The 22,340-nt window shown below is 59.3% G+C and overlaps 1 protein-coding gene across 3 annotated transcripts in view; it reads left to right on the top strand.

Moving 5' to 3' along the window:
• Positions 1–22,340, top strand: part of DAGLA (diacylglycerol lipase alpha) — a 66,194-nt gene that overhangs the window by 37,588 nt on the left and 6,266 nt on the right. For all 3 annotated transcript variants that reach the window (XM_055415781.2, XM_055415783.2, XM_055415780.2), the window contains 16 exons: positions 42–180; positions 523–734; positions 2,198–2,299; positions 3,080–3,218; positions 6,364–6,451; positions 8,490–8,624; positions 9,171–9,248; positions 11,047–11,171; positions 16,991–17,144; positions 17,674–17,757; positions 17,872–17,949; positions 18,445–18,525; positions 19,546–19,688; positions 20,243–20,311; positions 20,656–20,728; positions 21,907–22,103. In XM_055415781.2, coding sequence (XP_055271756.2) covers positions 86–180; positions 523–734; positions 2,198–2,299; positions 3,080–3,218; positions 6,364–6,451; positions 8,490–8,624; positions 9,171–9,248; positions 11,047–11,171; positions 16,991–17,144; positions 17,674–17,757; positions 17,872–17,949; positions 18,445–18,525; positions 19,546–19,688; positions 20,243–20,311; positions 20,656–20,728; positions 21,907–22,103 — 1,853 coding nt within the window. In that variant the 5' untranslated portion in view covers positions 42–85. The remainder of the gene's footprint in view (positions 1–41; positions 181–522; positions 735–2,197; positions 2,300–3,079; positions 3,219–6,363; positions 6,452–8,489; positions 8,625–9,170; positions 9,249–11,046; positions 11,172–16,990; positions 17,145–17,673; positions 17,758–17,871; positions 17,950–18,444; positions 18,526–19,545; positions 19,689–20,242; positions 20,312–20,655; positions 20,729–21,906; positions 22,104–22,340) is intronic.

Raw genomic sequence — 22,340 nt, 5'->3', positions numbered from 1 at the left:
CCGCGGCTCGGGCAGCCTGGGGGTCCTCTGCTCTGTTTCAGGAGGTGAGCACCAGGCCCGCTGAGCCTCCGCAGAGCCGCTAGCCATGCCCGGGATCGTGGTGTTCCGGCGGCGCTGGTCTGTGGGCAGCGATGACCTCGTCCTGCCAGCCATCTTCCTCTTCCTGCTGCATACCACCTGGTGAGTCTCGGGGCCATGCACAGGCCTGGGTGGGGGTGGCGTCACAGGCCTGGGGGAGACCTTCTGACCCTCTGTCCTGACCCTGTTCCAGGAGTCAGTGCTGAAACATCCACCCACTTTAGGGCAATACCCGCACGGAGCCCAAAGACCCTGCCTGGCCACTCTGGGAGCTGACCTAGCCCTGGGCTCTCTGCTCCCACTGCCTTGTCCCTGGGTGCCAGTGTCCTCAGAGGGCCCCACTGCCTGGTGGACGGTGGTCCCCTGCCCGGATCAGTGAAGCCCTCCACCCTGGAGTCCAGGCTGGGCGTGGCCGCCTGCCCTCTCATTTGCGCATTCCCCCAGGTTTGTGATCCTGTCCGTGGTGCTCTTCGGCCTGGTCTACAACCCGGACGAGGCCTGCTCCCTGAACCTGGTGGACCACGGCCGCGGCTACCTGGGCATTTTGCTGAGCTGCATGATCGCCGAGATGGCCATCATCTGGCTGAGCATGCGCGGTGGCATCCTCTACACAGAGCCCCGCGAATCCATGCAGTACGTGCTCTACGTGCGCCTGGGTAAGGGCCACCCACCCCCATCCTGTGCCCAACATTCATTCAGCCAGCACCAGGGGCCAGCAGCAAACAGGCAGACTCCCTGCACCCACTTCTGGACCAGGGGTGCGCAGACTGCAGCCTGAGGGCCAAATCCTGCCAGCTGTGTGTTTCTTTTTTTAAATAAAGTTTTATTGGAACCCAGCCACACTCACTCATTTAGTACTTCCCACCTCTGGCTGCTTCTGTACAACCATGGCAGAGCTGAGTCGTTGTGATGGAGAATATGACCCACAAGGTCTAAAATATTTACTCTCTGGCCCTTTACGGAAAAAGCTTGCTGACCTCTGTTCTGTCTAGGCTGTGTGTGTCTCTTCAGCTGCTTTGTGATCCTTCTCCAAATAGCCCCTCCTCCCCATCCTGGGGAACCCCTCAGGAGCCTAGGCCAGCTCCCTGAGGATCCACCTGCCTCCTCCTCCTGGACTTGGGTTCAGTTGCCTCCCCTGGTCACTCCTGCTGGACACTCTTGTGCTCCCGTGGCCAGAGCTTAGCCCTCTTCCTATGTTAACTCAGGGAGGAGCCCTTTGTCGGTCTCATTTTGCAGATGAAGAATCTGGGGCCCAAGGAGGTTGATTCGCTCCCTTAAGGTCACACAGCCAACAAGTGTGCAGATGTCAGAGTTGAGATCTGAACCCAGGTTGTCAAACTCCGAAGTCTGGACTCTTGGCTGCCACACGGGGCTGCCTGTGGAGCTAGGGCTTCCAGTGCTGTCCCCGGGGTGGGGTTGGGGGGCATCCGTTCTCCCCCCTGCTCCCCACACCCAACCCCATGTGAGCCCTGGGCTCAGCCCTCGACAGGGCACCTTGGGCAGCTGGTTCACCCTGTTCCTCTTTTTGCCTCAAGCGCTAGAGGCCGCCTCCCTGGGAACAGCCATTTCCATGAAATGGAACTGTCCCCCAGTTCTCATAGCCCTGAACCATGGACCTCATCACTCATTTTACAGTGGAGGAAATGGAGAGGTTAGGTAACTTGCCTAAGATACATGTTAGTCGCTCAGTCGTGTCCGACTCTTTGCGACCCCATGGAATGTAGCCTGCCAGGCTCCTCTGTCCATGGGATTCTCCAGGCAAGAATACTGGAGTGGGTTGCCATTTCCTCCTCCAGGGGATCTTCCAAACCCAGGGATCAAACCTGGGTCTCCTGCATTGCAGGCGGATTCTTTACCATTGAGCCACCAGGGAAGCCCCACGTCTGATTCCAAAGTTCACAGATACAACTCTAATTCCTGAAAGAGCAGGGAAATGCCTCTTCATCATCCGCCTTTGCAGTCACCTTCTCAAAGAGGTGTCAGGGCCTGAGGGCACACAAACCAGAGCAGGGGATGGGATGGCCACACTCCCCGGGCCTCTGCGTGGTTTGCTGCTGAGGAGCTGGCCCAGGTTCCAGGGCCTCCCCGTCCCTCAGCCAGGACCCTGCTCTGCTTGCAGCCATCCTGGTGATCGAATTCATCTATGCCATCGTGGGCATCGTCTGGCTCACCCAGTACTACACCTCCTGCAATGACCTCACTGCCAAGAACGTCACGCTCGGTATGGTGGTTGGGCCTGGGGTGGAGGGGCCAGGCCAGGTTAGAGAGGGCAGTCCCGGGGTGGAGGGGACACAGCATTCTTAACCATGGGTTAGGGGTTTCCCTGATGGCTCAGTGGTAAAAGAATCCACCTGCCACTGCAGAAGACAAAGATTCGATCCCTGGGTTGGGAAGGTCTCTTGGAGGAGGAAATGGCAACCCACTCCGTTATTTTTGCCTGGGAAATCCCATGGACAGAGGAGCCTGGAGGGCTACAGTCCATGGGATCTCAAAGAGTCAGACGTGACCGAGTGACTGAGCACTCAGGTAACCCTGAGGTGGAGGGGACACAGCCAGCCCTGACTCTAACCCTGAGATTGGGGTCGGGGGGCCAGGTTAAAGGGTAGTAAGCTCAGGTACCTTGAGAAGGAAACAGTTTCTGTGAGCTTGGCTGATGGATTGGCTAGGTGAGGCTGTAGCCTTCATCCTGAGGTCCGCTGTCCCCACCTCGGGGGGCCCTGGTCTGGGAGTGCACAGCAGCAGGCACAGAGCTGACCAGGGCTCTGGAAACCCACATAGCCATCTGCTCTGTGCCAAGGATGGGCCTGACGGGGGCGTGGTGGGTGGTCACAGCTCAGCCAGGGGACGGCCATGTAGCCAGAGGCTGGGGCTTGGGCCTTTGGAGTCTGACTGTAGGGCCCCAGAAGCATTTTGAGGTAGGGAGGCCCCAGCGCCCCTTTCTTCAGGGTCAGAGAGGTGTCCCCAGTGCCATGCCCCTTGGTTTCCCACCCCTCCTCTGCAGGGATGGTCGTCTGCAACTGGGTGGTCATCCTGAGCGTGTGCATCACCGTCCTCTGCGTCTTCGACCCCACGGGCCGCACCTTCGTCAAGCTGAGGGCCACCAAGAGGAGGCAGCGCAACCTGCGGACCTACAACCTGCGGTCAGTGGGCCAGGCGGGGGGTGGGACTTGCTGACCCTGGGCAGGCAGAGGTCGGCCCCGCGCCTCCCTCACTGCATCTCAACCTGTGTGAGCCCCAGCTGCTGGCCCAAGGCTTACCTCAGTTTCCTGGTCTGTGAAGTGGGAACACGATCATTCCTGCCTCATGTAGCTGCCGTGAGGTTTATCAGAGTGATGAACACGGGCACTCACGGGAGCTTCATGCTCAGATCATCTTCAGGGCTAAAAACATGAGAGTAGGAAGCACTCGGACAAGCGAGCCCAGAAGTGCACGTATTAACTTAGACTAACTCCCTGAGGTCGCTGTTCATGTCATCCCCGTGATACAGATGAGGAAACGGGGGCACAGAGAGGTTACGTGACTTGCCTGAGGTTGCACAGCTGGCAAACAGTGGTGCTGGGACCAAGCTCAGTCAGTCTGGCCTTAGAGCCCTGACTTAACCACTAGGTGAGGTTGCCTCTAGGATTAAGGGGGCTGGAGGAGGTTAACCAAGGCAGGCTTCTTGCCGGAGGAGATGTTTTGCACAGTGTTTTGAAGAAGGAGGGAGGCAGAGAAAATGAGGCAGGGCATCCAGGACGGTCACAGAGTTCTGTTTATTGAAAGAAAAAGAGCAGAGGGGCTTCCAGGGTAGGCCACAGTGGCTCCCGTTCATCGAGCTTCTGTCCCGGGTTAGGCCCTGCACTCCCACCAGCAGTCCGTTTCATCCTTTTGCCAACTCTGGTGCGGCTGAGACCCATTCTACAGATGAGCGGTCCGAGTCCCAGGGAGGGCAGGCCACGTGCCCCGGGTCAGGTTGGTGGGGGAGTGGAGCTGGCACTCCACCCCCAGCCCAGGGCAGCAAGGTTGGGAGCCCTCACCCAGGGGAGCGGGCTGCCCCAGTCCCCACCCCACCCTCCTACACCCCTCCGTCCAGCCCCCCTGGGTGCTCCACATCAGCTGGGTCATGCAACCAGAGCCACACCCGCGCCTGGACTGGCTACCTCCCAGCCCCAAATGCCAGGTTTGGAAGCCAAGGCCCCAGAGCCCGTTGTTTCTCCCGGCAGCACAGCTGGCCACCACCACCCGTCCCATTTTGCTCATTCCGAGCACATGCCCCCACCTGACCTGGTTTCTGGACTCCAGGGGCCCTGGAGGGGGGGGGAGGGAATTCCTCTCCCGTACTCTGGATAATTGCCTTTGGGGCCCAGGGCAGCCAATGCCTTTACAGTGGAGGTGGTTGGCGGTGGCTGTCATCTGAATTAGTAAGTCTTCCAGCGGTTCCGGGCCCTGTGCAGGTTGTAAGAGGCCTCAAGCTCCTAGTCCCCCACCTGTTGTGGTTTCTGCAGCTCTCGGGTGGGCTGGAGAGGGCAGCCCAGTCCATGACTGCGTTACTGTGACCACCTCTCCGGCTCTTCCCCCTGGCCCCCTCGCTCTGCTCTTAGACCAACAGAAAGTTTTCCTTAACAAGGACATTTTTCAAGCCTGCTGACCCTTCATCCACTTCCAGGTTTGGCTTTGTGCACAAGCCGTGCTGCTCCACACCGGTGGGTTCTTTTAGTTTCTGGGAGTCAGGGAGCTGCTCAAGTCCTGGGCCCCTTCTCCTTCCAGTGAAATCTGGTAGGGTTTGGGATGGGTTCTTCGCACCACTGCTCCTTGGGAGCCTGACTTTGGATCTCTGCAGGAGTGTCTGCCCTCCCTTCGCTTTCGTGAGCCCCAGGGCAGAGGGGTGCCAGGTCCATGAACTTTCTGTCCAGACAGAGTGGCTCTCTCTCTCCGTCTTGGTCTCTGTAGCCCAACGGATGTATTAGGCCAAACGTGTCATTGGCTCCATCTGCCCCCTGGTGGGCTTAAAGGGTACTGCAGTAGCATATACAGGACTTAATCTCCCAGAGGGACGGGAGGAAACTGAATGTTTGACAGGCAGTTTGGTTAGAAAGAGTTAAAGAACACGATGTTTTGGGAATTCAGCTTAGCCAGCATGCTGTCCCTTCATCCAGCCCCTAGTAGGGGGTACATTGGCTTAGGATATGAGGCTGCCCAAGTCCCTTAGGGCTGGCAGGTTCCAGAAACAGCAAGTCCCTTGCCGTTTCCTAACCCACTCCTGTCGCCCTGACGGCCCTGTGGCTTCCCCTGTCCTTGTGGCCTGTAGCGCTGTGGCACCAGGATTGGGAGCAGGAAGCGGCTGTTAGCTGCAGAGGAGGTGGAGGCAGCGACCGCCTGGCCTGTCACTCCTGATGGATGCTAAGTGCCTTGCAGGCATCCAGGGTCATTCAGAGCCTGCCCCTCCTGACCACCCAGCACCAGGCTCTGAAAGGGCTGGTGGGGAGGATGCATGTCACAAAAGCCAGCCAGCCCCTCTTGCTCAGTCTGGAAATTTACATTTTTAATGCTGGATCTGTAATCTTTATACTCAAAACACACACTGACCTCTGGACACTCAGCGTTGGAAGGGTCTCCATGGATAACTGGCCAATCACTCTCGCACTGAGTGCAGACTCCTGGGTACCCTGCCTCCCCATCAGAGCAGCCATACCCATTGGGGCTGGGGGTGAAGGTGGGGGAATGGAGAGGAGCCAACCATGCAGATGAAGGGCAGGGCCTTCTCCCCTGTAATATAATGGATCTAAGGCGCTGCAGCATGCTGAACCTCATTCAGCCCCTTTAGCTTCCCCAAGTACAGAGATGAGAGAAATCCTTTCTGAGAAGGGAACAGGTCTGGCCAGCAGGTCTGCTCCCAACGTGGAACAAATCGGCAGGGAGGCCCAGCACCCTCCCGCCATCTCCCAGGGCCCTTGATTGGAGCCTTTGGAGTGGGCTTCAGGGCGGCCCCGAGTTCGGGCTCTGAGCTCTGAAGCCCCCTGGATGTGCTGGTGTCCATGTCAGAAGCTGGAAGCACAGGCCCTGGCCTTGGCCAGCAGCGCACCGTCTTAGGCAAGCAGGAGCCCCTCAGGGAGAGCCCTGCAGGCTGACAGCTCACTGGCCACCCGGCTTTGACCTCACCCAGGCCTATTGCCCCCCCAGACCCTCCTGCCAGGGAGCCCTTTGCTGGGGTCCTGGGAACAGGCTGCCCTGTTTCTGTAACGTCTGGGCCCAGCTCTTCTGGTCCAGCCCTCTGACCTCACACATACCAACTCTCCCCCACTGCAGGCACCGCTTAGAAGAGGGTCAGGCCACCAGCTGGTCACGCCGGCTCAAAGTGTTCCTCTGCTGCACTCGGACGAAGGACTCGCAGTCAGTAAGTACTGGGAATTGGCTGCCCTGGGGCTCAGGTCCTTGGCTCTGCTGGGTGGGGCCGGGCGGGGCTGGGCTTTGAGCAGGACGGGAGGTGACAGCCTGCTCCTCAGAGGACCTGTTGTTGTTCACCGCCCAACTCCCTCCTGCATGTGAAACAGCCCTTCCCTTCCTTTGTCAAGGGACAGAAAAATGGGAAGACCTTTTATTGACCCCCTTGGAACTTAGAGATGAGTCTAGGGGAAGAGGTACTCAAGTATCAGGGCAACCTGAAGACAAAGAAAAGCAAGCAGCATCTCACCAGCTGCAAGGGCTTCCCTGGTGGCTCAGCGGTAAAGAATCCTCCTGCCAATGCAGGGGACATGGGTTTGATCCCTGGGTTGGGAAGATCCCCAGGAGGAGGGTATGGCAACCCACTACAGTATTCTTGCCTGGAGAATCCTATGGACAGGGGAGTCTGGCGGGCTAAAGTCCATGGGGTCGCCAGTCAGCCTAAACCACAACCAGCTGCAAGTCCTTCTGTAAGATCAGCTGCCATGTGGTCAGTGTGGCCCTCACTGTGCACTGTCAGCCCTCCTCACCCACTAGGGCGCTGCAGAAGGAAGGTGGGTCAGCACCGGGTGGCCCCCGGGTCAGGGAGGGGAGGCAGGGCCTTGGGGAGCCCTCCGTGGAGCGCCCCCCCCCCCAGTGCTGTCAGGGTCCTTAGGGATCATCTAGCCCCACCCCTCATTTTGCAGATCAGGCAACTGAGGCCCAGAGAGGTGGAGTGACTTGCTCAGCATCCCACAGCTAGGTAGTGGCACAGCCAGTGAGGTCAGGAGACCACTCCTGCCTGAGCCAGACAGCAAGTGCCCTCCATGGAAGCCACCAGAAAAGCTTCTAGTGGCTCCTACCCACCCGCAGCCCCCGCTGAGCCATAGAGCGAGTAATCAAGTGTCAGAAAGCCCCCCCACCCCCGGAGGTTCCCTGGTGGGTGGGAAGCACCCCCGCGGGGCTCTCTGGGGGGTCTCATCCAGGGCACACCCACCCCTCCTGGCAGGCAGATTGGGGGCTGGTGTTGGACCCTGGGGAAAAGGCGGAAGTCTTTTCTCAAAAAAGGCAGGGGTTTCCCCAGAAGCTGGGTCCCACCAGACGCTGATGGTGATCAGGTCAGGTCAGGTCAGGTCAGGTCCCGCCCAGAGTTTTGATCGGCTCATGCTGTGTTGCTCAAACATTTGCACTAGATGCCAGGATTTAAAAATCGGGGGCGTTTGTGTCGAGTTCAGTATTTCTAGATTCGGCCCTTGCATTAGGCATTTGAGTTTGCAGCCCTTGATTTTTCTTCTCTCACAAGTGCCAGACGCACAGGGGCAAAACCCAGCAGGAGAAAGGCGGTTGCCATGAGTCTGTTCCCACCACAGCCTCTCCTGACAGGTTAGGGAAGAGGTTTCAGGCTCCCACTTGTCGGGAGGCAGAGAGGACTCTGCACAGGGCTGGCAGGGTTGCCTCTGTCCGCACGACCTCCCCCCAACCCCCGGCCCCAAGCACGGGTGTCCTGAGGACAGAGCTTGCAGGACAGCTGGGGGCCAGGGCCCCCGCATCACACGCCCCTTCTCCAGGCACATGGTGGGGGTCCCTGCACCTCCAGCTGTAGGCAGGAGGGGGAGGGGGCCTGAGACCCTGGGCTCCAAAGGGCCCTTGGCGGGGCCATTCAGGGTCACAGCTGGAGGGAGGTGGGAAGAAACAGCGTGGGAGAAAAGCAGCCAGGAGCTCAATTTTGGCTCCTCTGCTGGAGAGAAGGGTGGAAGGAGAAACAGGCTGGGCCTGCAGCCCTTGGTTCCTAGTCCTGGAGCAGGAAATGCTCAGGGGTATCAGGCTAGTGCCTGAGTGCCAAAGGAGTGCCAAGGACAGGAGGGCGGGGGGGTTGGGGGGGAGAGCAGGCCAGAGAAGGGTCCCTGCAGAGGGACCCAGAGCGGATGCTCATCCCCGGACATTCACGCCCGGCCTCTGTCCTCTCTCCTGCTCCCTGCCACCGCCCCCCACCGCCTCCCCGGACCACGTAGGATGCCTACTCGGAAATCGCCTACCTCTTTGCTGAGTTTTTCCGAGACCTGGACATTGTGCCGTCGGACATCATCGCTGGCCTGGTGCTGCTCCGGCAGCGGCAGCGGGCCAAGCGCAATGCCGTGCTGGACGAGGTAAGCCCACGCGCGGGTCACGTCCCCGCACTGCCCTCCACCAAGGCCGTCCCTGCTGCCCCCAGGTCCCACGCTCCCCTCCCTTCCCCAGCTCACCCTCAGCTAGCCGTCCAGGGCCCCTGCTCGAGCTGCTTCCCTCTGCAGGGCCCAGAGGCTGTCTCCACCAGTCTACCGTCTAATCACAGGGGCCCCATGACCCACCCAGCTCTGTGCTCCGGCCTCCGAGCTTGCCTCATCACCCGCCCTGCTGCAACTCGCCAGTCCTAGCAGGGGTCTCCCAGCATCTCGCATGAAATATGTTTTCTCCTGGCCTGGGCTGGCTCCCTCCCCCGGCATGGATGCTTTGGGTGGAAGGGAAGCAACTAGAAATATGAGGAGACCTCAGATTTGGAAAGCCGTCCAGGTTGTGGAAGAGCTAGAAACCGCACACCTCTTTGGGGTCTCAGGCCCTTGGGAGGCAGGCAGAGTGCAGAGCCGGGGCCTGGACCCCTTTCTCAGCCATGCGGCTGGTCCCGGGGCAGCCACCCTCACATGCCTGTCTTCCAGGCCAACAACGACATCCTGGCCTTCCTGTCTGGCATGCCGGTGACCAGAAACACTAAGTACCTCGACCTCAAGAACTCGGTGAGTGAGGGCCACTCCCACCGCATGCTGAGTCCCTCTCTCCATCTGCTGGGCTTACCCGAGCAGACCGCCTGCCCGCGGCCCTTGAGGCGTTGGCTGCACCTGCTCTGCTGTGGGTCCCCCCTCGGCTCTCCAAGCAGCCTCCTTCCTCCCGAACACACCCTGACCTGCCCCCCTCCACACTGCTCTGGTTCTACAGGCAAACCCCTTGAATCGGCTCCACTGAGCTCAGAATGTTTGGCCCTGGCCTCCTGAGATTGTCAAGTACTTCCAGGGGCTGAGCTGCTGTTATTCTTGCCACGGTTGTTATTGTTATAAAAGGCAGCAAGACGTAGCACTTGGTTTCCAAGGGTGTTTTTTAATTTTTTTGAGTAGCAGGAGCTCTTCTTAAGCACCTTTAGCAGAAAATCTGGCGTTGTGTGTCCCAGCGAAGGAGGAGCTGGTCCTAGGCTAGGGGAGCCCCTCACCCAGGGCTGGAACTGCAGCCAGAGAGCCGACCCTGTGCTGGGAGCAAACAGATTTAATGTGCGGCTCCCCACCGGGGGCTGTGACCTTGAGCGAGTCCCTGACCCCGCTGAGCCTATTCCTGCAGCGGAAGCGGTGCTGGGCCCGCCTTCCACCCAGAGCCCTGGTGGGGAGGGGATGAGTGAACACTAGTGCCCGTCAGGACAGCGTTAGTAAGGATTCGGCCTTCACATCTGACTCGCCTGGAAGCGCCGGTTCTCCATCGCCCCCCACCGCCCCGCTCCCCAAAGCGGGCGGGCGTTTGCATCCCTTCTCCAAACAGCCCATCAGTAGCAGGCCCCTCGGGCTGCCCGTCCCCGCCTCCCTCGGGGATGCCCGCCCGGCTCGCTCTCCCCTGCGGAGGGGCGGGGCGGGGCGGGGCCGCCGAGCCCCCAGGTGCCAGCGCCCCGCCCTCCGGCGTGAGCCAGGGGTTAATTACCCACTCCTGCGCCTTCCTGAAGAGCAGACTGAGCTGCCTCGGACGGTTCCACCCCTCTGGGCCCTGATTAAGGTGCTGCTTATTTCACTTCTCGAGATGACTAATCACCATCTTTAACTTTTACAAGGTGACTAATTCCCTCTAAGTGCAGGAGTCCCCCAGCGCCTGGGGCGCCCGGGACTGGGGAGAAGCCGCTTCCTTGGGACACGTGTGCCTCCTGCCTGCCTCTCTGGGCAGTCTGACTGATAACAGCAGCCACCGGCGTCAGACGCCAGCTTTCAAACCGGAGCCTTTCTCAGACCGATCCCGACTGCCCCAGATGCCCTTGAGTCAAGCCAGGGTCTCCCTGAGTGCAGAGCAGGGCAGGGGTGATTGGTCTGGCCCCCAGCGTGTCTGCATCTCCAGGGCCGGCCCTGCTGCTCCTGGCCTGGGCATCCTGCTCCAGAGGAGAGGGTCCAGGCCTCTCGGGGTTCAATTGCCCTTCCTGGGGCCTGATGGCCAAGGCGGGTGATTGTGGCTCTCACTTCCCCCTCTCTTCCCTTCCTGGGAAACCGGCAAGGAAATCGATCCAGTACTCTGAGTGTTTTTCTGTCCCCAAATCATTAATTCTGAGATTGGAGCAACAGGACAGGTCTCGGGAGGTTTCGTGCCCTGGTTGCATGCAGATAATTAGGGAAATGCAATTATCATCTGGAGGCGTGTTCCCTCATCCACTCGGGGTGGGGGTGGAGTGGTCTGCAGCCTGTGGGGAGGGCAGCTCCCGCCTGCATCGCCTCCATGGAAGGGAGCCTGTGGACGCCGAGGCTACAGGCGGGAAGGGCAGGAGGTGACCCTCCTCTGCCTCTTCTCTTCCAGCATGAGATGCTCCGCTATAAGGAGGTCTGCTATTACATGCTCTTCGCCCTGGCTGCCTACGGCTGGCCCATGTACCTGATGCGGAAACCTGCCTGTGGCCTCTGCCAGCTGGCCCGGTCCTGCTCGTAAGTACCCCGGCCCTTCCCCAATCCCCGCCAGTGGTGAGTGCAGAAGGGCTGAGGTCACAATGCCAGGCCAGCCCATGGTGGGGCGGGGTCTCCCTAAATGGACTGGACCTGCTACCGTGCCCCCTGACACCCACACTGCTGCTCTTCTGCACCATCTCTGGGCCAGGACCTTTCTGGTTCTGCGTTATCCTGGTTGGGGTTTTGGAATCACACTTTGTGGGTTTGAACCCATACTTTGTCACTTTCACAGTCAGGCAAGTCAGCATACCTCTGCAAGCCTCAGTTTCCTTATCTGTGAAATGGGGATGGTAACACATACCTCCCGGAGCTGTTCTGAGAGGCTGAAATGAACCCAGCATCTGGCTGGCTAGATGGTTCCTTCCCCCCACCCCCCATCTCCCTCCCCACCCCTCTTGACCACTCCCCCTCTGCCCACATCCTCCCTTCTCCCGACTCCCCTCCTGTGTGTGCTCTGCCTTTCTGGAAGAAAGGCCTTTCTGGGTAGAGGCCCAATCCAAAGAAGCCTCTGGAAGGGCAGCAAGAAGGCCCTTTGTGAACGGCTCCAATCTTCTTCACAAGGAGTTGGCAAGACCTCAGCTGGGTGCCACCCTCGGTCAACTGCGGGGGGTGGCCGGGGTGGACTCTGCTTTCCTAAGTGGGCCAGAGGAGGGCTCAGCTCTGTGAGGGCCCCTGCCCTTCTCTGGCATCTCCACCTTCTGCCCAGGCCTGGCAGGAGGATGGTTGCCCGGGTTTCCTGTTCTGGACAGGCTGGCATGCTGGGCGGGCAGCTTCTGTCCACCACACCCCTGACCTTGGGGCCCACAGCAGCCACCCCTTCCTTTAATGTCCTTTCCCCAGAAAGCCAGGGGGCTCTCTGGGTTGTTGTCACCATCCCCCAGTGACTGATAGAGCTAACCAGGGCACCCCACGCCCCTCCCTGTCTCTGCCAGCCCACAGACAGCATCCTTGGGAGCCCCTGCGGCCATGAGAGGTCCTCAGAATGAGCCCGGCACCGGAAGTTCTGAGACCTGGGGTCCCACAGCCCTGGCAGGGCTTACTTACTTACTTACTTACACTCCTTACTCACTGGCAGGGCAGGAATGGCATTTGCACAGGCAGGGTCTGCCTCTCCTGCCGGCGGGATCTTTCAGAAGCCAGGAGGGGAGCGATGTCCCTGGCGGTCTGGGCATCTGAGGGGCTTTGCCAACAGGGGCAAGGCTGCATTCGTATCAGCTTCTCAGAGCTGCCAAGAGAGGCAGCAGAAAGACCTCAGACCCGTGAGGGCCCAGCTGGTTCCCTGCCAAGAAGAGCCGGGTGCCTGGAGGGCGGAGAAGAGTCAGGCCCGAAGTCCCGGCCTACGGCCCAGAGGGTCGGGCTCCCTTCTCCGAGCCCAGCCTGTCCACAGCAGCCCGGGTTCCCAGCACGGGCTAGATGAAGGACTGCCCACCTGCCTCAGGCCCAGGCCCAGGCCCGTCAGCTGGAGTGGTTTTCCCATCCCATGCAGAGCATGGCAAACCAGGCCTGCCTATGCACCCCCCAACCCTGGGGACACCCCATTCAGCTCCAGCCCTGCCCTGGACGTGTGGTTGGTCTCCTATGGGCAGGAGAGGCCCTGCCAAAGGCCAAGCAAGTGCTCAGGGCTCCCACAGCCTCTGAGCCCCTCAGCACCCAGCCTCCTCTAGGCGGGAGTGCTGGCCTCAAAGGTGCCACAGGCCCTTCCCTCCCAGGCTGCTGGCCCTGCCGCTCTCGTGGCTCCCCAGGTAGACCACTGACTCGGGGGCTGCCCTCTCCCTGGTGCCTACTGTGTGCCAGGCTCCTTCTGCATCTTGGGCCTCTGATCTCACCCCAGCCTTGTGAAGTAGCTATTGGCACCTGCCCCCGAGGCTGTCACAGTCAGGAAGGGCCACCAGCCCAGCTCTCTGTCTCCCCAGGCCACACTGGCAGTCAGTGCTGGAGGGCCAAGCTGAGGGTGGAGAGGGGTGATAGCTGCCTGAAAACGAGAGCCTGGCCCACAGACCTTGAGCTGTGTCCATTTGGACCAGTAGTGGCAGGGGAGGGGGAGGGGTCTCCCAGAGTAAATGGAGGTGGTTGCCCACCCCAGACCCTTTGGCTTCCAAGATGTGGCTTGACCCTGGGTTTTCCCATGGAGGCCTTTTTCCGTTGGGAGGTCTGCATCAGTCCCTCAGGGGCTGCTGCAGTGAAGACAGACCTCTCCACATCACCTAAATCTAGGATTCTTAGTAAAATCTTAGCCATCAAATCAGGAAAGCAGGCGGTGACTGCAGCCATGAAATCAAAAATTCTTGCTTCTTGGAAGAAAAGCTATGACAAACCTAGACAGCTTATTAAAAAGTAGAGACATTACTGTGCCAACAAAGGTACGTATAGTCAAAGCTATGGTTTTTCCAGTAGTCATGTATGGATGTGAGCGTTGGACCATAAAAAAGGCTGAGCGCTGAAGAATTGATGCTTTTGAACTGTGGTGTTGGAGAAGACTCTTGAGAGTTCCTTGGACTGCAAGGAGATCCAACCAGTCAATCCTAAAGGATATCAACCCTGACTATTCAGTGGAAGGACTGATGCTGAAGCTCCAATCCTTTGGCCACCTGATACAAAGAGCCAACTCATTAGAGAAGACCTTGATACTGGGTAGGATTGAAGGCAGGAAGAAAAGTGGACGACCGAGGATGAGATGTTTGGATGGCATCACCGATTCAATGGACATGAGTTTGAGCAAGCTCCAGGAGATGGTGAAGGGCAGGGAAGCTTGGCATGCTGCAGTCCACGGGGTCGCAAAGAGTCAGACACAACTGAGCGACTGAACAGCAGCAGGAAAGCAGGCAGATTTGGGTCACATGCTTTCTGGGTCCCTGAGCCCCATATGTTGGGCGCTGGCTCCCTCTAGTGGCCCAAGGAGTAACTGCACCCAAGCTGGGTGCCCTGCTCAGCAGCTCACCCATTCATTTTTGGGGAGCCTCCTGTGTTGTGGGCAATGCCAAAGAATGTTCAAACTACCCCACTATTGCACTTATTTCACATGGTAGCAAGGTAATGCTCAAAATCGTTCAAACTAGGCTTCAACAGTGTGTAAACTGAGAACTTCCAGATGTACAAGCTGGATTTACAAAAGGCAGAGGAACCAGAGATCAACATCTTCTGGATCATAGAAAAAGCAAGAGAATTCCAAAAATATCTACTTCTGCTTCATTGACTACACTAAAGCCTTTGATTATGTGGATCACAATAAACTAGAAAATTTTTCAAGAAATGGGAATACCAGACCACCTTACCTGCCTCCTAAGAAACCTGTATGCAGGTCAAGAAGCAACAGTTAGAGCTGGACATGAAACAATGGACTGCTTCCAGATTGGGAAAGGAATATGTCAGGGCTGTATATTGTCACCCTGTTTATTTAACTTATATGCTGAGTACATCATGCAAAATGCCAAGCTGGATGAAGTGCAAGCTGGAATCAAGATTGCCGGGAGAAATATCAGTAACCTTAGATATGCAGATGATACCGCCCTTATGGCAGAAAGCAAAGAGGAACTAAAGAGCATATTGATGAAGATTAAAGAGGAGGGTGGAAAAGCTGGCTTTTTAAAACTCAACATTCAAAAAAGATCATGGCATCTGGTTCTGTCACTTCATGGCAAATAGATGGGGGGAAGATGGAAATAGTGACAAACTTTATTTTCTTCGGCTCCAAAATCACTATGGACTGTGACTAAAGCCATGAAATTAAAAGGCACTTGCTCCTTAGAAAAAAAGCTATACAAACCTAGACAGAGTGTTACAAAGCAGAGATATCACTTTGCCGACAAAGTTCCATATAGTTAAAGCTATGGTTTTTCCAGTAGTCACGTATGAATGTGAGAGTTCGACCATAAAGAAGGCTGAGCGCCGAAGAACTGATGCTTTTGAACTGTGGTGTTGGAGAAGACTGTTGAGAGTCCCATGGACAGCAAGGAGATCCAACCAGTCCATCCTAAAGGAAATCAGCTCTGTATATTCATTGGAAGGACTGCTGCTCTGAAGCTGAAGCTCTAATCCTTTGGCCACCTGGTGCGGAGAGCCGACTCATTGGAAAACACCCTGATGCTGGGGAAGACTGAGGAGGGTAGGAGGAGAAAGGGGCGACAGAGGATGATATGGCTGGATGGTATCATAGACGCAATGGACATGAGTTTGAGCAAGCTCCGAGAGATTGTGAAGGACAGGGAAGCCTGGCGTGCTGTGGTTCATGGCTCAAAAAGAGTCAGACACGACTGAATGACAGCAACAACTGTGTTTTTGGTGCTGGGAAGGCACAGACAAGGAAATGCAGTGCTTTGGAACACAGGAGTGTTTTGGAGAAAAATTGAGCTGACTGTGTAGTCAAACTGGGGAACCCTGGGCAGGGGCTAGCTGTCATATGAGGTGGCCCCGAGAGGATCTCACAGCAGTATAAACTTTGCGCAGAGGCCTCAAGGAGTGAGGGATCCGGCCACACAGTATCCAGGAGGAGAATGTTCCAGGCAGAGGGAAGCACAGTGCAGAGATTCTGAGGCAGGAATGTATCGCCAGTGCATCCGAGAGGAGTGGGAGGCAACAGGCCAGAGAACGGGGCCGGATGGAGCGGGGCCTCAGCGCTTGCTCGGACTCCGGCGTTTACACTGGGCAGAAGGGACAGCATCGGAAGGCGTTGAGTGCAGTGATGTGACTCATCTTATATCTTTTTTAAAAAATAATTTTATTTATTTGTTTATTTTTGGCTGTGCTGGGTCTTAGTTGCTGCACAGGCTTTTCTGTAGCTGTGGAGAGTGGGGGCCACTCTTCCTTGCCGTGTGCAGGCTTCTCAATGCAGTGGCTTCTCTTGTTGCGGAGCGTGGGCTCAATAGTTGCAATTCCCGGGCTCTCGAGCACAGGCTCAATAGTTGCGGCTCATGGGCTTGGTTGGTCCAACGCATGTGGGATCTTCCCAGACCAGGGATCGAACCCATGTCTCCTGCACTGGCAGGCAGATTCTTTACCACTGAGCCACCAGGGACGCCGCCCCATCTTTTATCATAAACGGTCACTCTGGCTGAGCACGTAAGGGGCGGCTGTGAGTGAGGAGGGCCAGTCGGGAGCCCCTGTGACACTCTGAGGCAGGGAGGCAGGGATAAGCTGGCTTGGAGTGGGGCGGGGGGCCGGGGCGGGGCGCGAGGCTGGGAAAGCATTTGGCGTCTGGATGTGACTTTGAAGGCACAGCTGGTGGATGTGCTGACCGACAGTATGGGATATGAGGCAGGTTGAGGACCTGGCGGCTCTAAGCGTGGGCTGAACACTCAGGGGCGGGCGTGGGGGACTGTTGCACACAGGGGGCTAGGCCCTCGGGACCTGGGGCTGAGGGGACTGCAATCCTGGGGGACATCTAGGAGGAGGGTTTTCATAGGCGGTTGAATGTGAGCAGGTCTGGGGGGCTCTTTGGCACTCAGGTGGTATTTAAAGCCCAAGAATGGGTGAGGCCCCGGAAACTCGTGTCATTAGAAAGAAGAGGAGGTCCAGGGCTGACCTCTGGTCTCAGTGAGAAGACACGGATGAGGAGAAGCAGTCCGGGAGAGGGGGTGCCTCCCGCCAAATGGAGAGAGTAAATGGGGGCGGGAGAGACCCCCCGGGTCCCGTGCTGTCAAGAGGCCGAATAAGGCGAGGCCTGGGGAATGGGCTGGAGAGCTTTGCAAGGGAGGCTTTCAGAGAGGGCGTGGGGCTGGCTGCAACAACAGGTTCCCAAGAGGATGGGGGAGGCCGTGGTTCCATCGGGGTCCCGAGCTCTGAGCCCTCCGCCACCCGCCCAGGTGCTGCTTGTGCCCCGCCCGGCCCCGGTTCGCCCCCGGAGTCACCATCGAGGAAGACAACTGCTGCGGCTGCAACGCCATCGCCATCCGACGCCACTTCCTGGACGAGAACATGACCGCGGTGGACATCGTCTACACCTCCTGCCACGACGCGGTGAGGGTCCAGGCACGCTAGTGCGCAGCCTCCCTGCAGCCTGGGCCCTGCGCAGGCTGCAGGGGGCAGGTGGGGCCGGGGCCCCCTCGGTGGCAGGAGCCCTTGGCCTGGCTGCCATGGCTCCCCTAGGTGGGCAAACCAGAGCTGGGCCACCTCCTTCTCCCCCATCCTGGCCTGTGCCCACTCTGGGGCTCGGAAGTGGACCCCAGCCCTGCACCTGCTGTTGGGGCTTCTTGGCTCCAGCCTTTGGGGGAAGGAATTGAGGGACACGGAGAGGCACTGGGGAGGGGAGAGGGCAGCCCCTCGGACTGGGCAGGCAGGACCTGGTACTCAGGGTGCTCAAGTCAGCGGAGTTGGGAGGGCAGCGCAGGCTGGGTGCTGGGCTGGGAGGGACCTACTGTGACCCTTGCAGGCCTCAGGGGCCAGTGGAGCCAGAGTCTCGGGCCCCGAAGGAGACCTCTCCCATCACTTGCCCACATCTGGCTCCAGCGCAGGGGCCACTGAGGCTCACGAGCTACCCTCCTTCCAGGTCTACGAAACCCCCTTCTACGTGGCAGTGGACCACGACAAGAAGAAGGTGGTGATCAGTATCCGGGGAACCCTGTCCCCCAAGGTACGCCACCCAGTGACCCCGTCCGCCCCCGGGCCCCCTCACAGCCCCTGGGGGGCGCCCACCTCCTTCTCCCTGCCTTGAGTCCCACGCCTCACCATCCTCCCTGCCCCCCAGGACGCCCTGACAGACCTGACTGGTGACGCCGAGCGCCTCCCTGTGGAGGGCCACCACGGCACCTGGCTGGGACACAAGGTATCCCCACTCCGCTCTTGTGGGCCCCCAGTGGCCCCCAGGTTTCTCCTCTCTGCTGCCAGCAGGCAGGCCTGGCCCGTGGTTGGGGCGGCGGCTCCTCCGGAGTCACTGCTCTCACCAAGAGAGAGGTGGTCAGAGCGGTGTGGATCAGTCTAGAAGGTCCACTACCCCCCACCTGCCAGGACCCCCACAGCCCTGCACAGCCCAGACCCTGTCCCACAAGAGAGAGCTCAAGGAGGCAACGGAGGAGGGATCTCACTGGTTCCTATTAGACCCACAATCCCTCTGAGCCTCAGTTTTTTCATCTATGAAATGGGAATGATGTGATCAAGTGTCCACCAGCCCCCCCACCCCCACCGCCAGGTTATCCTGAGGACCCAAGGGGGACGTGGGTGGGACGGGGTTGCTGAGCTTCACGTCACTGGTCTCACTGGTCCCTGACGGGCCCCTGCCTCCCCGTGATAGTGACACCCACCTCTGCTCCTCCTCACCTAGGGGATGGTCCTCTCGGCCGAGTACATCAAGAAGAAGCTGGAGCAGGAGATGGTCCTGTCCCAGGCCTTTGGGCGAGACCTGGTGAGGGATTTTTCATGCTGCAAGCCCTCCCACAAGGTGACAGGTTGAGGACAGCATGGGTGAATGCTGGCGCCCTCCCCACCCCATCCCCACAAGCCAGACTCGGACACGCTCCTTCCATCCCAGGCCCCCAGCCCTCGCCTCGCTGATCAGTCCCTCCCACCCGCTCTGGCCCTTTCTTCTTTTGTGCCAGCTCCTCTTGGACGCCTCTGCTCGGCCCCACCCGGGTTGTGAGCACCTGCTCGGTGCCGGGCACCTGAGGCACACGGATGGCTCAGGTCCGGGGCTTCTGAGATGCTGAGCAGGAAGAACACAGGAAGTGATTGCAGGGCAGATAGAGGGGCGCTGCTGTGGACGGGGTGATCTGAGCCCGGCCCCCTGCCCACCCCTCCCTGTGCAGGCAGGCAGCTCCCGAGGAGCCTCAACTGCCCTTCCCAAAGCCAAGCCGTCCCTGGGCTCAGGAGATCCGGTCCAGCTGTTGGGGCCCAGGGATGGGAGCAGTGACCACATGGTCATAATCGAGCATAATCACTCATATAAAGGTCTGTCCTGGGTGCAGGCTTCCCTGGTGGTCAGTGATAAAGGATTCACCTGCCAATGCAGGAGACCCAGGTTCGATCAAGAAGATCCCCTGGAGAAGGAAATGGCTACCCACTCCAGTATTCTTGCCTAGGAAACCCCATGGATAGAGCAGCCTGGCGGGCTATAGTCCATGGGGTCGCAGAGAGTCAAACACAACTTAACTGAACAACAGCAACAATCCCAGGTATAGGCGCATCCTGGAAAGTCAGGAAGGGCTTCTCCAAGAAGGCTTCTCCTCTGTGCAAGGTTTTGAAGGATGAGTAGGAGTTTGTTAAATAGTCTCTCTAAGAAGTTGCTCCATAGGTGTCTAGCTTGGCTCTACCTCTGCCCAACACAACACAGACATGATCCCAGGACGCTGGGAAGCGCCCTCTGCCTCCCTGGGGTCAGCCTGGCAGGCAGCAGGGCAGGGCTCTCAGGGCTGCTCTCCATCCCCAGGGCCGCGGAACCAAACACTATGGCCTGATTGTGGTGGGCCACTCCCTGGGCGCGGGCACCGCCGCCATCCTCTCCTTCCTCCTGAGACCCCAGTACCCAACCCTCAAGTGCTTTGCCTACTCCCCTCCAGGGGGCCTGCTGAGGTAAGCGGTGCAGGGCCCTAGACTTGGCTGGGGCTGGTAGGGCAAAGGGTGGATGGTGCGGGGAGCTGGCTTGGGCCAGGGGCTGCACTGGGCAGGCTGGTATCTGGTCATCAGGGAACCTGCGGAGGGTCTGGAGGGTGGAAGCGGGCGCTCTGTCAAATGCCAGGCCCACCCTCCAGCCCCAGCAAAGCCTTGCTGACAGGGTAGGCGGGGCAGGGACCCCAGCCCTACTCCCCATGGGGTCTTTTTTTTTTTTTTAATTTCTTTATTTGGCTGTGCCGTGTCTTAGCTGTGGCACTGGAGGTCTTTGCTCTTCCTTGCGGCCTGTGAGATCTTTTTAGTTGCTGCATGTGGGATCTAGTTCCCTGACCAGGGATCGAACCCAGGCCCCCTGCCTTGGGAGAATGGAGCCCTCGCCACTGGACCACCAGGGAAGTCTCCCCACGGAGGGTCTTGAGTCAAGAAATTGCCTCCAGGAGTGCTGGAGCAGAGCCCCCCCAGGAAACACACCACACCCCTCCCCTGCCTCAGCGCCCCTTTGGCTTCCCTTGCAGTGAGGACGCCATGGAGTACTCCAAGGAGTTTGTGACGGCTGTGGTTCTGGGCAAAGACCTTGTTCCCAGGCAAGTGGGTCCCTCTCTCCACCGGCCTGGTCTGGGCTGGCCTCCCGCTCAGGCCCTCACCCAGGCGGCCCGTCTTTCTCACTGAGATTCCCACCTCCTTGAGAGACCCCAGAATCCCCCCCACTCGTGTCCAGGGTGAGAGGACAAGGTGGCCCCGGCCTGCCGCACCCCCCTTCCTGGCCCCGCTTCCTGGCTGGGTCCTGCTGAGCTTCAGGCCCTCCTCCACCTGCCCCCTGACTCTGATGGACCGGTCTCCTTGTTCCTGGGGCTCCAGCTGCCCCTCACCCCCACCTCACCATCCCCTGCTGGCCCCGGCTGATGTTCTGTCCTGCTCCCTCCCCCAGGATTGGCCTCTCCCAGCTGGAAGGCTTCCGCAGACAGCTCCTGGATGTCCTGCAGCGAAGCACCAAGCCCAAAGTGAGCTCGCTCCCCTCTCTCCTGCCTGCGCACCCAGGGCTCTAGTCTCCCCGACCTTCTGGCCCATGGGTCCCTCAGCGCAAAGCACAGGAGGCGCCCGCCGCGGGAGGCCAGACTGGGATGTGGCTGGTGTCTCAGGGACCTCAGGCTGTTAGACTCTCAGCATCTCTGCACTCCCCCCAGCTGCCCCCTGCCTGTCCTTGGGCAGATGGGGAAACTGAGCCCCACAGTGGGCAAGGGACTCACTTTTGCTCACACAGCCAATTATAACACAGTCAGGAATAGAGCTGAGGACTCCTGAGTCCTGGCCCCTGGGCCCAGAGCCACCTACAGTCAGGCCAAAGCAGTCCCAAGGTTCAGTGGTCCCTTGTGACTGGAAGTCCTCCTCCAAAGCCCACTGCGATCCCCCAGGCTCAGGGAGGCTGGAGGTCACCTGCAGAGGGGACCTGGGGCAGTGGGTTCTGCTTTTGCCTGAAGCTGAGAGGAGAGGGCCAGCACTTCCTAACCCCCCCACTCAGGCCCGTGTAGGGCGGGACACTGGGGGCTCCTCCTGTAGCAAGCTGGCATTCAACGTGCTAAGCCAAAGGTGGGCAGGCTGCAGCCAGGCACCCCAAGGCAGGCAGGGCCTCTGTGCCCCCAGGCTGGCCCTCACTCCACTCACTCTCTCAGCCCAGGTGGGACCGTTCCCAGCCTTGGTGCCCAGGACCCTCTGGCAGGCAGGGCGCTGGGCCAGGTACCAGGTGCCAGGGTGGGCAACAGCAGAGCCTTAGGAGGAGCCTGGTTCCAGGATGTGGAACCAGGCACTCGTCTGGCCCAGGAGGGGGGACCTGACACTGACATGGCCGAGTGGGTGCAGCTGGCCTGAGCTTCAGGGTCTGTTCTGCCTCTGACTTACAGCCTATAGCAAATCCCCTTCCTTCACTGGGCCTGTTTCCCATCGCTCCACAAGGGGTTGACTGGTCTTGCAGCCCCAAAATTCAGCCACCTCATGCCAGCTGTCCTTGGCACCTTTTGGCCATCGTGGCTGCCAAGCACTCCAGCCCCTGACTCTTCAGTGGGCGCTACCCTTCCCCTGCCCCCTCCCAGCTCCCCCATCACCTGTAAACCCTCCTTCTGAGCACTTCCCCAGCTGGCCAGCCCTGCTCAGCCCTGACCCTGCCTCTGCCCTATCCCTACAGTGGCGAATCATTGTGGGGGCCACCAAATGCATCCCCAAGTCAGAGCTGCCCGAGGAGGTGGAGGTGACCACCCTGGCCAGCACGCGGCTCTGGACTCACCCCAGCGACCTGACCATTGCCCTGTCGGCCAGCACTCCCCTCTATCCCCCCGGCCGCATCATCCACGTGGTCCACAACCACCCCGCGGAGCAGTGCTGGTAGGTGCTGCCTGGGACCCAGGCCACCGGGAGGCAGCCGGGGCAGGGGATGGTCACCCTCGGGGCAGGGGGCAAAGGCTGGGCAGTGATGGCCCAGGGCTTTCACCATGGGGCTGCCCCAGCCTTGGGCCCTGAACGTGGAATGACTGGCCAGCCCATGCCCCCAGCGTCAGCTCTTCTCTAGTGTTCCACCAGGCTAGCTCTCCCTACTTGCGTCCATTTAAAAGCAAATGCCCT

Source organism: Moschus berezovskii, chromosome 25 (genome assembly GCF_049115385.1).
Source record: "Moschus berezovskii isolate FMDL1 chromosome 25, NW_MosBer_1.0, whole genome shotgun sequence".
Taxonomy (NCBI): domain Eukaryota; kingdom Metazoa; phylum Chordata; class Mammalia; order Artiodactyla; family Moschidae; genus Moschus; species Moschus berezovskii.
The sequence above is the reverse complement of the archived record's forward strand: the minus strand, read 5'-3'. Positions and strand labels throughout refer to the sequence as shown.